The 13173-nt window shown below is 47.6% G+C and overlaps 1 protein-coding gene across 1 annotated transcript in view; it reads left to right on the forward strand.

Moving 5' to 3' along the window:
• Tbc1d22a (TBC1 domain family member 22A) overlaps positions 1-13173 on the forward strand; it is a 288481-nt gene that overhangs the window by 10869 nt on the left and 264439 nt on the right. The window contains exons 2-4 of the mRNA XM_075960266.1: positions 6411-6467; positions 7189-7523; positions 10495-10671. Of these exons, the coding sequence (XP_075816381.1) occupies positions 6411-6467; positions 7189-7523; positions 10495-10671 (569 nt within the window). The remainder of the gene's footprint in view (positions 1-6410; positions 6468-7188; positions 7524-10494; positions 10672-13173) is intronic.

Below are 13173 nucleotides of genomic sequence, written 5' to 3' on the forward strand. Positions count from 1 at the left end.
TATGTATTACTTTTACACCGTTGTGGAATGTGGAAATTTTGTTGAGCCATCATAAGTTGGGGACCATTTGTAAGTTCTTCACTCTCTACCCGAGACAGGGTCTGGCTGCATAGCACAGGATGACCTTGAACTAAGATTCCCCTACCTTAGCTTCCTGAGTGCTGGGATTCCAGGTGTGCAGCAATACTTGGTTTCATTGTTTTATGATTTAATACTCCCTCATGTGAACAAGCCTCTGTCATTCCCTGTTCACCAGGTGATAGACTTTGGATCCTTTCTACTTGCTGACTGCTTGTCATGCTGGGCTTTCTTTTCTCCAGCTCTTTGTGACCTGCATCCCCGAGGACTCTGAACTTTGACCCTTCTGGCTCAGTGAGTCAGTCCCTTAGAGATTCTATCTCTTGTGACCCTAGAGTCTCGTTCATTAGAAGACGAGTTAGACAGAAAAGAACCGCACAGATTACTATAGCACAGTGCACACGAGTCTCCTCCAGCCCAAGAAGAAGCATCACACACCGTGGCGGTTGCTGGGTTCTCTCCTTGCATGCAGTTCCTTCTCTCTGTTTCTAGACAGCCGCTGTTCTGAGTTAGCCTTCATTCTCAGACATGCCGTACCTACTGCTTTTATGTCAGCTTGACAAAAGCCAGAGGCATTTTGAAAGAGGGAACCTCAATCGAGAAAATTTCCCCAAGCCTGTGGTGCATTTTTTTGATTGATGATTGATGTGGGAGGGCCCAGCTTACTGTGGGTGGTGCCACCCCTGGGGTGCAAGAAGAAAGAAGGCTAAGCAAGCCATGAGGAACAAACCAATAAGCTGTGTGCCTCCATGGCCTCTGCATCAGTTCCTGTCTCCAGGTTCCTGCCCTGTTTGATTTCCTGCCCTCACTGCCCTCAGAGATGGACTGTTACTTGGAAGCAAAAGATGAAATAAATTATTTTCTCCCCAAGTTACTTTTGGTTATGGTGTTTATCACAGCAATAGAAAAGTAGCTGAGACACACGTGGTAGGAATCTTTCCATTCATATCCACATGCAAAAATGCAAGTGTTTTGCATAAACACTGTTTACTGTTGATCAATTAATTGATCTCCTTTTGTTCACTGTGGTTAGTTTCTGCATCATACTTTGCTTTCTGTGTATTTGTTCCTTAGTTGATAATGAGCATCTTGGAGACAGAGCCTGGAGCACTTCTGGGCAAGTGCTTTATCACTGACTCAGCATCTGGTTGTATGTGTGCTGGGGGTGTGGCTCAGAGTGCTGACATAGCACACAGGAAACCCTAACTCCGATGCCCAACCCTGCTACAAGTTTTTGCTTTTTCTTTTTAGTATCACAAGCTTTGCCCGGCTTCTTTCCTTACATATTTTCACAGCGTTTTCTGTGTCTCTGTGCCAGGATGTAGTATTCTATCACATATCCTTTCATGATGAGTTCCCAGTGTCCTGGGTTAGTGCAGAGTTTTAAAAGATGTGTAATTTATTCAAAAGCACATTTATGTACTTTCTTGGGGAGTGGTTGGGGCCATCCCGCACATGCAGCTCTGCAGCACATCCCCAGCCATGAATGTTCTTTACAGAAGGGCTTCCTTATCTGAGGTAAGAATGCATGTCACTTGCCACTGCTCTTCAGTGGTTTTTGGTGAAGTCTCTTTTTCTTTTTTAGAAATGCTAGACCAAATAAATGCAATTTTAATAAGGTAAAAATGAGACTCCTTTAAGTCTGAGCTTGAACTTTGTTAGAACATTTTCTACTCAATAAACACAAGTGGTTTGCCTATGAAGAATTAATGAGTTTCCCGCTCTGCTGGGAGGGAAAGGCCTAAAGTCTTTGATAATGCTGTAGAGACTTTTATGAAAATGACATGCAAATAGTGCCCTGCAGGCCAAGCTGCCTACTGTTTGGAATATGAATATATTGGGGGGGGGGTAAGGAGAAGCGTGTGAATGTTGGTGTCAAGATAGATTGGCAGTGGTGACAGGTGCTCCATGTGGGTCACGTTCTGTGTACACACGCAGGGCTACTAGCACTGTGGCTGCCTTGGCCACAGTGTTGCTTTGTTTCTGTTTGGATGCCAGGTTTCATACTGGCAAGCACACACTGCCACTGCTGCACGCTCTCACCCTGTGTAAATTCTCATGTTGGTTCCCAGGATGGGGAACTAAAGTCCGGAGAGTTGACTCGCTTCAAGCTTTACCAGCCTTACCAGCCAGTAAGTGTTGGTTCTGGAAGTGGAACCTGGGACTGTTTGACTCTTCATCCTGAGGGCTCTGCAGCAGTCTTAGGATACTTCTTTAGTAAGGTTTTGGGGAAGGACACCCCAAGTTGTATGTGATCTCAATTGCTATGTATCTCTTTTCTCCCTTGACATACAACACATACCTGATTCTCCAGGGGTCTGTAGTCAGAAATTCAGGTAGTGCACAGGGCTGTGGGGACTCAATTCTTGTTCCAGGATGTTCTGGGAGGACTCGAAGATTGGGACTGAAATAAAGCTCTTCACTTTCTTGTCTTACTGTGATCAGTGGCTGCTATAGGTTGCTAGTTGTGATGGGTCAGTTGAGGTAAGTATTCATGGGCACTTTTTGTAACTAGTTTGGATTTCTGTGTATTGTCTGGAGTTGAAGAGAGTCAGGTGGAAGCTGTGGTGTATTAGTCAAGGTTCAGCAAGAATGTTAGTTCTCCCCTTTCATACTCTGTGTGCCTGTGGTCACCCATTTCATATCCCGTGTGCCTGCGGTCACCCCTTTCAAATTCATGTAACTGGACTTACCCACCAGAAGTGCAAGTCTCCCTCCATTGCTCTCCACTTTTCTACTGAGGCAAGGTCTGTCAATCATCCAGAACTGGATGGTGTGGTACCACTGGTCCTGCTAGCCAGCCTGCTCTGGGTTTCCTCTGTCTCTGCCTCCTGAGGTTGATTACAGGTGAGCTGTCATGTTCTGCTATTTAACTGGGTCCTGGGGTCCAAACTCCTGTTCTTTTTTTACTTGCATGGCAAGCACTTTAGCCATAAGCCATCTCTTTAGCCCCATCTGTCAGGAAATTTCTGCCTGCCACTATTTTAGGTGAGACACCTTTTCAAGGGAAAACCAAGACCGGATTTAATGTGAGCCCATGCTGTGTTCCCACAGGAATTATTATCACAGGGTATTGTAACATTAGGCTGCTCGCTTGGATTGGCACAGTGTAAGGACCCTAACACTTGGACTAAATGATATTATACCTATTTTTGCCTCTCTTCTGTCTGGTCATATAGTTGGTATCCAAAAAGTGTTTGTTAAATTCCACTAACATTTTTAGGTTACAAAAACACTTGATATAATTAAGACATTGTGCTCTGGGCCTACAAGGCTGAAAACAGAAGATTGCCATATTTTAGCTTGTCTTAAAGCTGTCCTTAAGCCAGTGAGGAGAGGTTATACAATATAAACAGTGGTGTTGGGCAGATTGCTTTTTACACGTTTTCTGCTCAAGTGTGTAAGGAGAAAGCGACGGCTGTACTGGAAAGGGTAATATACTCCCAGGTTCTAGACGAGGACATCTTTGGTAGATTGCTATTTTGGCCATACTGCATGAAAGAAAAAAAATTCTCATTTTGCAGATCAGTAAGAGGGTGAACTCTTGTTAGCAGATGGACACAGGATATGAAGAGTTTACATAAAGAAAAGGCACCCGTCAACAATATCTGAGGCACGAAGCCAGCGTGGAGATTGCTTCCCTTCTGTCCAGTTAGTGGTGTCTGGCCATCTGCCAGGCCTTGCTGGGGGAAAGGGAACTACTTGACTGTCCTTTGGCAGTATGACCAGCCTCTTTAAGTGCGTGCCTTATGTCCAGGGCATTCCCACTGCAAGAATTTGTCCTCCGGAGGTTATCAAGTGGTGTGTAGTCATTCCTCTCCAGAGGTGTTATTGCTGTCCTTGGGACCACAAACAGTTTTAAATCAGTCTGTGTTTTGCAGTCAGCCTTGGGTAAACTCATTCTGTTGTAGCCATATGGTAGCACAGTGTGAAATTAGAACTGATACTGTCCAGGGAGGTGGCACAGGCCAGAGATGAGGTAATCGGCGCTCATTCTATTCCTGTGGTGTTTAAAGCGTTTACTGTTGAAATAATTAAGATTTACAGGGAGTTGCAGAGGGATGTGTAGGGAAGTCTGCACACTCTCAACCTCATAGTAGGCTTTTAAATTTGCATATGCTACTTCTAGTCTCTGCATAGTAAGTCACACATCTGAAGGTAATAAATGATTTAAGTAAACTGAAGAAAGTGAAGAAGAAGTCATAATATGGGGAAATACTTCACAGCCTATTTCAGAATCAGGAAGGTAGAATTTAATTTTTAAAAAGATTATTTTTATTATTATTTTAAATAATCTTATTACATCTTATTGACTTATTTTTGTGTGTGTATGTGCCGTAGCATGCAGGTAGAATCAGAGGTCAGCTTGTAGGAATTTTCCTCCCACTGTGTGGATCCTGGGGATTGAACTCAGTTTGTCATGATTAGGGGCAAGTAGTTTGATCCACTGATGTGTTTTAGTGATACTAATTTTCTTTTTTTTTAACTTTTAATTATGTTTATGTGTGTGATATGTAGGGACGAGTGCGTAGGAGTGCAGGTGCCCATAGAGGCCAGAAAAAGGCATCTGGTTCTTTGGGGATGGAGATATAGGTAGCTTTAAGATGCTTGATGTGGATGCTTAGAATTGAACTTGGGTCCTCTGCAAGAATTGTAGATGATGTAGATGATCCATCTCTCCAACCCTAGGATTTAATATAAAAATGTTTTCTAAGTTTTTTCTTATAGTAAATGGGAATCAGCACAGAGACCAAGATCAGCATTGGGCAATGCGCAGAGAGTGAGTGAGTGACTTTGGAGCAAGCAGTCCTAAATGGGACGTCCTTATCAAGCCCCTCCCCTCAAGGCTCAGGGATCTACGTGGAGGAGGTTAGAAGGGTTGTAAGAGCCAGAGGAGACAGCCTCTTCCAGACACAGCAGGACTGATCTGCGCGTGCACTCCCAGACACTGTGACAGCAGGAACAAGACCTGACAAAATCCTAGCACTGAGACAAGGGCACGTGGACCTAACCAAGAAACTGCTGCTGCTGCTGCTGCTGCTGCTGCTGCTGCTGCTGCTGATACCTGCTAGGGAAGGGACAGTCTGCTTTCTCCAGTGGAGGCTGCCTGGGTGTATCAACCACACTCCAGGGCAGGCCCCGTGCTCAGGAGCATTTGACCCACACAAAATGGACTCCATCTTTTTTGTGTACTTTTTGCTTTGGTTTGGTATTTTTTTGTCGTATTGTTTTGATTTTTCCTGTACTTTCAGAGGGAACTGGGGGAGGGGAAGAATATGATCAAAGTATATTGTATGAAAAAGGTTAAAAAATAAAAACATCTTTTAACTCACGTTAAAAATACTACATTTATTTTCATGCATATGTCAGAGCTTAATGGAGATCGGAGAACAACTTTGGGACTCAGTTTGCTCCTCTCACCGTGTAGATGATTAAACTCAGGGATTGAACCCAGGTTGTCTGGCTTGGCAGAAGGTGCTGTTACCAGCTGAGTCCTGTGTAGTCCCAGAATTTCATTAAAACACAAAACAAAACATGTTTACCTGAATTGGTCTTCATGTTTCTCTTTGTACACTTCTTTCTTCACCAGGGTCTTGTGTCAAAACCCGAGTGTCATGTCTGCCTTGGGACTGTACCAGTTGGGATGTCAGATGACAGTGGCTGGGGTTAATAGGGCTTCATTTACTTCCTGTACCTGGAAGTGAAAGGAGGTGGCTAGCTTGGAGCCCTTGCTCACTGCAGCCACCACAGACCTGCTCTGTTTTCAGAGGTGCCTTCATTCTCTTGAGAGAGATACCCAGGCCTCACCTCACCTCTGTTCTGGGACATGCCTGAATGGGAGAAGCCGAGGGCCAAGGGTGCTGGCTGAGCCTGTCTGGTTTTGTTGGAAAAGTTACAGCCTTCATTTCTTTCTAAATTACTTGCACAATTTTTGTTTATAGTTGGGTAATCAGACAGAGCAGCGCCTGGTAGAAATTCCCAGTGACATTCCCTTGTGAGGTCAGGTTCTGCTTGTAAAACACATTTGCCAGCAGTTGCTCAAGGGACCCTGGTGTTGGCAGGGGTCTGAGAGGACTCCTGGAGAGCCATGCTTCCTGATCTCAGAAAGGGCCTGAATGTCTGGCCTGTTGGTGGGGGTGTGGCCTGTGTGGCGCCATTCCTCATTGGATTGGCCCTTAGCCTGGGTGGCTAGATGTGTAGTTGCTGGTAGAATGTGGCTTCTCTTGGGCTTGTGGCCTAGGAACTGGCGCCTTCCTTGATTCAGTCAGTGTTGGGCTCTCAGTAGAGCTGGGGGAAAGAAAAGCTAATTTTTTGTTTCCCTGTTTTCTTAGCATCCAGCATGTGTATGGAGCCCAGCACCCACCCTTTGACCCACTGTTACACGGCACGTAAGTGGCAGTCAGTGTCTTGCTTCTGCCAACTCATTGGGGTTTCTGAGGGAGGGGAAGTGTTCTGTCAGTCAACAGATGGCTCATTCACTTGCTTTGTGAGAAATTGCTGTCTGTGCATCGTTTACCCTGTAGCTGGGCGGTGGGATATGGGGGCTGCGGGTCGTAGTACCTTGTAGAGGGTAGAGAGCTGGCGCTCCTGGCTTGAGGGCAGTGTGCCTCCAGACTGTCCTGACAGCTCATGTGAATTCTCCCTATGTGCTGTACTCTCTCTGCCCTGGGCTTGGCTGCTCCAACTCTTGGGTTCGGTGCAGTGCTACACTTGTCTGTCATATTTCCTCCCTTATACTGGGGCTGCTGGGATGTGTAGTCACGCTTGGAGGGAACTCCTTGAAATCATCTATGTGTATATGCAAAGGCCCTGTTCTCTGCAGGGTCCTCTTTCCCTGGCCCCCTCTGCTGCTGCTCTGGAGCCGGGCTGAGATGGAGGGAGAGGGAGAATGCGCTCTCTAGCTTTGGCACATTGCTCTATACTCCTGTGCTGTTTACTGCTCTCTCCTGAAATGTCCCCCTGCCCATCGCGCAGCCTGCGCAGTGCCAAGTCCTCTTTTGATGCCTGCACAGTGTGCTTTTCTTGGCACCCTCATCTAGATGAATTGTACTCTCACTGGGGATTCTATTTTGGCTGAATGTGCACAGTAAAGATGCCTTTGCTTTGTAGCTTGCTCAAGTCCACCCCCAAGGTGCCCACCACTCCAGTGAAAGCCAAGAAGGTCAGCACCTTCCAGGAGTTTGAGAGCAATACCAGTGACGCTTGGGATGCGGGCGAAGATGATGATGAGCTCCTGGCTATGGCAACGGAGAGCCTGAACTCTGAGGTGGTCATGGAGACAGCTCACCGTGTCCTGCGCAACCACAGCCAGAGGCAGAGCCAGCCCTCACAGAAGGAGATGCCAGAGCCGGAGCCTCAGCCCATAGCAGAGCCTCCTGTAGCTCCGAGTGGTGACCTCCGTCTGGTGAAGTCTGTCAGTGAGAGCCACACTCCTTGTCCTTCAGGTAGAGATGAAGGGATAGTAGAGCCAAGGATGGATTGGACTGGAATAAGGGGAGCTGTGTGTCTATTTGCAGCAGGACTCTGGGCCAGGAGAGCCAGTTAGGGCATCTTTCATGTGTCTGTGGTACTCCCAGACCCAGCAACCAGCTCATTGCCCATGGGATCTGATGTGCTTTTCTTTCTTCCTGGAGCTGCGGGCGTCTTTCCTACAAATGAAATGTTAAGGCTCACGGCTTGTCTACGGGCCCACGAGAGGGCCATGGAGCAGCACAGGAGTTGTGAGATCACAGGCTCCTTCTGAAAGGAGCAAAGAGCCCCCAAGCATGCGTCTCCTGGGTAAGGGCGCTTTCCTCTCATTTACAGAGGAGAGAGCAGATCCACAGTAGCCTAAAGCCACCCTGCTAGATCCCGAAAGGGGCTTTGTACTTAGTCTGGTTTTCAGAACTGCCTGCTGGGAGCTGATGTGCTAAGATGTTAGTTTCTTCAGGTGAGAAGCTGCCTTTATTTCATTTGTAACAAATTTAGAATCGCTGAGCTTACCCAGGAACTGCAGTGGCTTTTGAGTTCTCTGAGAGTTCCACCTCCAGTGGTGGTGTCCAAGGGTTGGCTCACTGCTGTGCTTGTGGGTCATGGACACAACTTCTTAAGCCCCCTCAGAGGGTAGAGCATCTAGGGCACTGTTATCGCCAGCGATGGCCCTCAACACATAGATGTAGGAGCTGACAGTGGGCAGGACTATATTGTGTCTGGCTGGGGGTCCTGACCAGAAGCAAACTCAGATCCAAGCATATGTCACATTGTGGCAGCCTCCTTGGCACAAGTAAAGCGACTAGTTCTTTGACTGTCACGTTACTGGAGAAGTGGCTGTGATCTCATTGCTGTGTCCTCTGCAAATTGTGGGTTGAGCATTCTGTGTTTGCTTTCTAGGAGAGGTGGTTTTTTTTGAGCACTTAATAATAATAGCATGCTGGGGGTGTTCACTGTGTGGCTAGTCTCTTTGATGATGAACTCTTTAAATGCCTTAGGCTTCTAGGAGAGAGTTGTGTTGTCTCCCTTTACAGATGTGGCACCAAGAAGACCCTGAGCTACTCATGAGGTGGGCCTGGGGTGTTAAACCCAGAGTCAGTGGCTCCAGGTCCCTGCTGCCAGTGCTGGCTACTGCAGAGACCAGGAGTTCTCATCCAGAGATCCTGCCCCCAGGGGACATGTGGCGGTATCTTGGGTAGTGTGTTTGAGCTGGAGCAGGGTGTGTTTGTCACTGAACATGGTAGGTGTGGTAGGGATGCTGCTCAAATGTCTACAGTGACTGAACATCCCCCTGACCACTCCCTTGGGTGAGGCCAGGGAGTGCTATGCTGCAGTTGGTGGGACTTCTGCCAGGATTGGTTACACTGGTCCTGGGAGCTCCAGGAATGTGTGGAGAAGATGTGGTCCCCTTTCCCTGCTCCTGTTACCTGTGGACTGTTGATATTTCCTTATATGAGGAAGAAATGTGAAGGCCACTGGATCCCCAACCCAGCCAGATTCTAGCCACTCCCTCCTGCACCTCCCAGATAGCTGTGTGTGATTCTGCCTCCAGAACGTTTTCTTGTGACCTCTGTCTTGGTCAGTGTTCTCTTGCTGTGAAGAGATGCCATGGCCACAGCAACTCTTATTTATTTATTTATTTATTTATTTATTTATTTATTTATTTTTGTGATTTTCGAGACAGGGTTTCTCCGTAGCTTTTGGTTCCTGTCCTGGACCTAGCTCTTATAGACCAGGCTGGCCTCAAACTCACAGAGATCCGCCTGCCTCTGCCTCCCGAGTGCTGGGATTAAAGGCGTGCGCCACCACCGCCCGGCAGCAACTCTTATTTATAAAAAAAAAAAGCATTTAACTGAGGCTTTCTCCCATTCCTGGCTGGAAGCATGGTGACATGCAGGCAGACATGATGCTGGAGAGGTAGCTGAGAGTTCTCTGTCTGGATCACAGGCAGGAGGAAGAGAGAGACACTAGGCCTGCCTTGAGCATTTGAAACTCCAAAGGCCACCTCCGGAGATTTCTTACAACAAGGCCACACTACTCCCAAAAGGCCACACCTCCTAATCCCTGTCACTCCCTAATGGCCAAGTGTTTAAATATATGAGCCTATGGGGGCCATTCCTACTTAAACCATCTCAGCCTTGTATGGTAGAATATATAGATAATGGAGGATCTCTGGGACATACTGGCGAGTCTAGCTAAATCAGTGAGCTTCTTGCCCAGTGAAAGACCCTGCCTCCAAAAATGGGGGCTTGAGGGAGACACCTATTGTAGAACTCTAGCTTCTAAATGCAAGTACACATATGTGCACCACACACGTGTGCACAGACTCTCCCCATGCCATTCTGCTCTAGAATTCCAGGCCTGTTCTCACTGGTGGGTGGGGGTTTGTTCTGGATGCTCCCTGCAGGTAAAGGCAGGAGCAGAGGTCCTCAGGTTAACCCTTGGGCCAGATTCTGCCCAGGAGCTTTACTCTTGCTCCTGGGTTGCCTGGATGGCTTCCTATCCTGACTAGGGAGTGGAGCTGCATGGATGCAGGCACAGGTGGGTTCTTGACCCCATCATCTGTAGTACCTAAGGTAGACACTAGTGTGTGAATTTAGATCTTACCTGTGGCTCGTTTTTGACTGTACACTGGTTTCCGTCTTCTGAAAGTTGAGGCTGCTGGGTAGGGGTTAGAGCTAGCCGTCAGAGGAGTGAGTGCTCTGGGCTTTCTGGGCTGTCAGGATGTGCTCAGATGCAGGTGTATCTGTTTTACTGGTGAATAGCACTGTCAGTGAGTTACGATTAGTGCTGCTGACGGGAGAGGGAAAGCTGTGCCTGACCATGTTCACAGAGGGCCAGTGAGTGCTATGGTGAGCATGCGGCCACACGGATGAAGGGAGAAGGTGTGTTCAGGAGGTTAGAAGCTTCCGCTAACCTTACCCTCTGTTCTTCTACCCTTTCTAGAAAGCACCAGCGATCCGGTCCCTCTGCAACGGTCCCAGTCTCTCCCCCACTCAGCTACTGTTTCACTGAGTGGCACATCTGACCCAAATGCACTTGGTGCCTCAGCCCTGAGTAACAGAGAGGCCTCTCGGCTGGACAAGTTCAAACAGCTGCTTGCTGGTCCCAATACAGACCTCGGTGAGTCCCTGAGGGTGGCTTGTCTGTTTCTTACAAGACCAAAGGTGTCACTACTGGTTGCACACACGCTGTGTTTTCATGACATTGAGTCTCTAATATGCTGGTAGTTATCTTCCTTTAGCCATGTTTGCTAACATATTCCTAAGCCAGTTTCCTAGCATGTACTTTTTTTTGTGTGTAGTTTTTCAAGATAGGGTTTTTCTTTGTAGCCCTGGCTTTCCTGGAATTCGCTCTATAGACCAGGCTGTCCTTGAACTCACAGAGATCCGTCTGCCTCTGCCTCTTGCGTGCTGGGATTAAAGGTGCAGGTGAACACCACCCGGCCTTCCTTTTTACTAATGCTGCAGAATACTTTTCCTACTGTGGTCCTCGGGGAACCCCTAGAGGCTGTTAGGTAGCGATCTGTACTCCATAGGCTATGGTTTGTCAGTGACTTCTGGGGGAGTGAGGACAGTTATCAGGGCGAATCTTTGTGATTTGCCTGGTCCCTTTAGTACCTGTGTGGACAGTGGCTCGGCTTCCAAGTCACTTGTGGTGGAATTGTCATCTGATTATTTGTTCTCTCATCTCCACAGCCTGTATTTGATGAATGAACTCAATGATAGGTGTTTCCTAGGTGCTTGAATTTTCTGAGGGCCAGCAGGTGGTCTTGCTTGAGATACTCATAAGCAAGGGAAGAAAAATTTGAACAGGTAGTGCTAGAGCAGCACTTGAGGGCTGAGAGCCCAAAGGTGCAATGCCCAGTTTGCCCAGGAGGTGGCGAGTGGGGCACACTGATTCATGCTTTTGGGAAACTAGGGAGGATGTCTTGACTGGAACAGGGCAACCTTAGGTCTGTACAGTGGACTTTTTTTTTCTTAGATTAATAACTTTTTTGGTTTTTATTTTTGAGGTGAGGTCTTTTTTTATAGCTGTGGCTGTCCTAGAACTCACTATGTAGATTAGGCTGACCTTGAACTCAAATAGATTTGTCTGCCTCTGCTTCCTAGTGCTGGGATTAAAGGCGTGTACCACCACGAATAGCTTACAATTTGACGGAGCACAACAGGATGAAGAGTGAAAGTGGGCCTCGGTGGCCTGTGGACATTGCTTCAGACACTTTTTATGTAATTTCACACTTAGGGAAAGTCTCAAGGACAGTACAAACGACTTCTGTACACAGTGTCACCCACTTTTACCAATTGTTGCATTTTGCCCATTCCCCATTCTCTGTGCTGTGTTTGCAGAACCAATTGAGAGTCAGTTGGAGACTTCCTTCCATTTACTCCGAGGGCTTTGCTGTGTACTTCCTAAGAGCGCTGTCAGTTTAAAGAGGTGTAGCCCTGACACAGTGCTGTTTTCCTTGTTGTGAGGATGTGCAGTGCGTGTTCACATTTACCAGGTGTACCCAAGAGTGCTCACCTCCTGTTTCCTTGTCCACAGTTCAGAGCTCAATGGCTCCTTCCCCACAGTCCCCTCTGCTCTGATGTCTCCATGAACCTGAATGCTAGTTCCCCTTCCTTGTGTGCTTTGACCCTGACATTCAAGGTGTGCAGACAGTTACCTGTCTCTGTGTGTCGGAATCTTCTTTGTGCTTGGGTCCGGGTGCATGATGCTCAGCAGGGCATCACTTTGGGGTGTATGTCTTTCTCACCCTTTCCTCCTCTCTGGGCACCTAAGCAGCCATCTGTAGAGGGATGCCTTGGAGTCTGGGCATTTATGCAGGACTTTTTCTTCATCCACACCCCACTTTTTAAATTTATATATATTTACAGAGTAGCACATAGAGAGTCAGATACCACTCTTTGGGTGTCCCACAGTATTTCACAAGCCCTTTACTGATGGGCATGGAGGATACCCCCGATTTTCTGTCATAACAGCCTAGGACCTTGTACAGATGAGGCGAGAGCTCTTGAAGACATCTACTACTTTGATGATGGTGACCATAGAGCAGTTCTCACCTGGGGTGGGGAAGAGACCACAGATGGGGTGGCTTTAGGTTTGGCATAGAGCTGGGTAGGTAGACATTCCTGTCACCATAGAAGGAAATCAGGATTGCTCATAAGAAAGGAGCAGAATCCCCTGGCTGAAGCTGGAACCATATTTCTAGCACACCATGCACCCATGTTTTGTTGTACAAGGGTTGTTAGCTGCTCAGGTTCTGTGCTGGAGCCTAACGGATGTGTAGGAAGGAGGCGGATCCCACTGTGTTTATGGGAGGAGGATCTGGAGTTGGCAGTCTGGGTGGAGACCTTGAGCAGGCTTGGTAACTTGTGATCCTGGTTCTTAGTGTCCTTGCTCATCTACAAGACGTGCCTGGAGCTGGACTGAGATGATGCGTAGGCCACTAGAGTGCTGGCTGTAGGTAATGCCCTTGGGCTGCCTTAGAGTTGTTCTGTAGGCTTTCTATACTGATTATCGCAGTATGGCCACTTGTGATCCATGATGCATCAGAGTTGTTTCCAGACATTTTCCTGCTTATGTCCACCGGTTACAGCCACAGGCAGGTGGCCAGGAGATACC

This window comes from Microtus pennsylvanicus, chromosome 2 (assembly GCF_037038515.1).
Source record: "Microtus pennsylvanicus isolate mMicPen1 chromosome 2, mMicPen1.hap1, whole genome shotgun sequence".
Classification (NCBI taxonomy): domain Eukaryota; kingdom Metazoa; phylum Chordata; class Mammalia; order Rodentia; family Cricetidae; genus Microtus; species Microtus pennsylvanicus.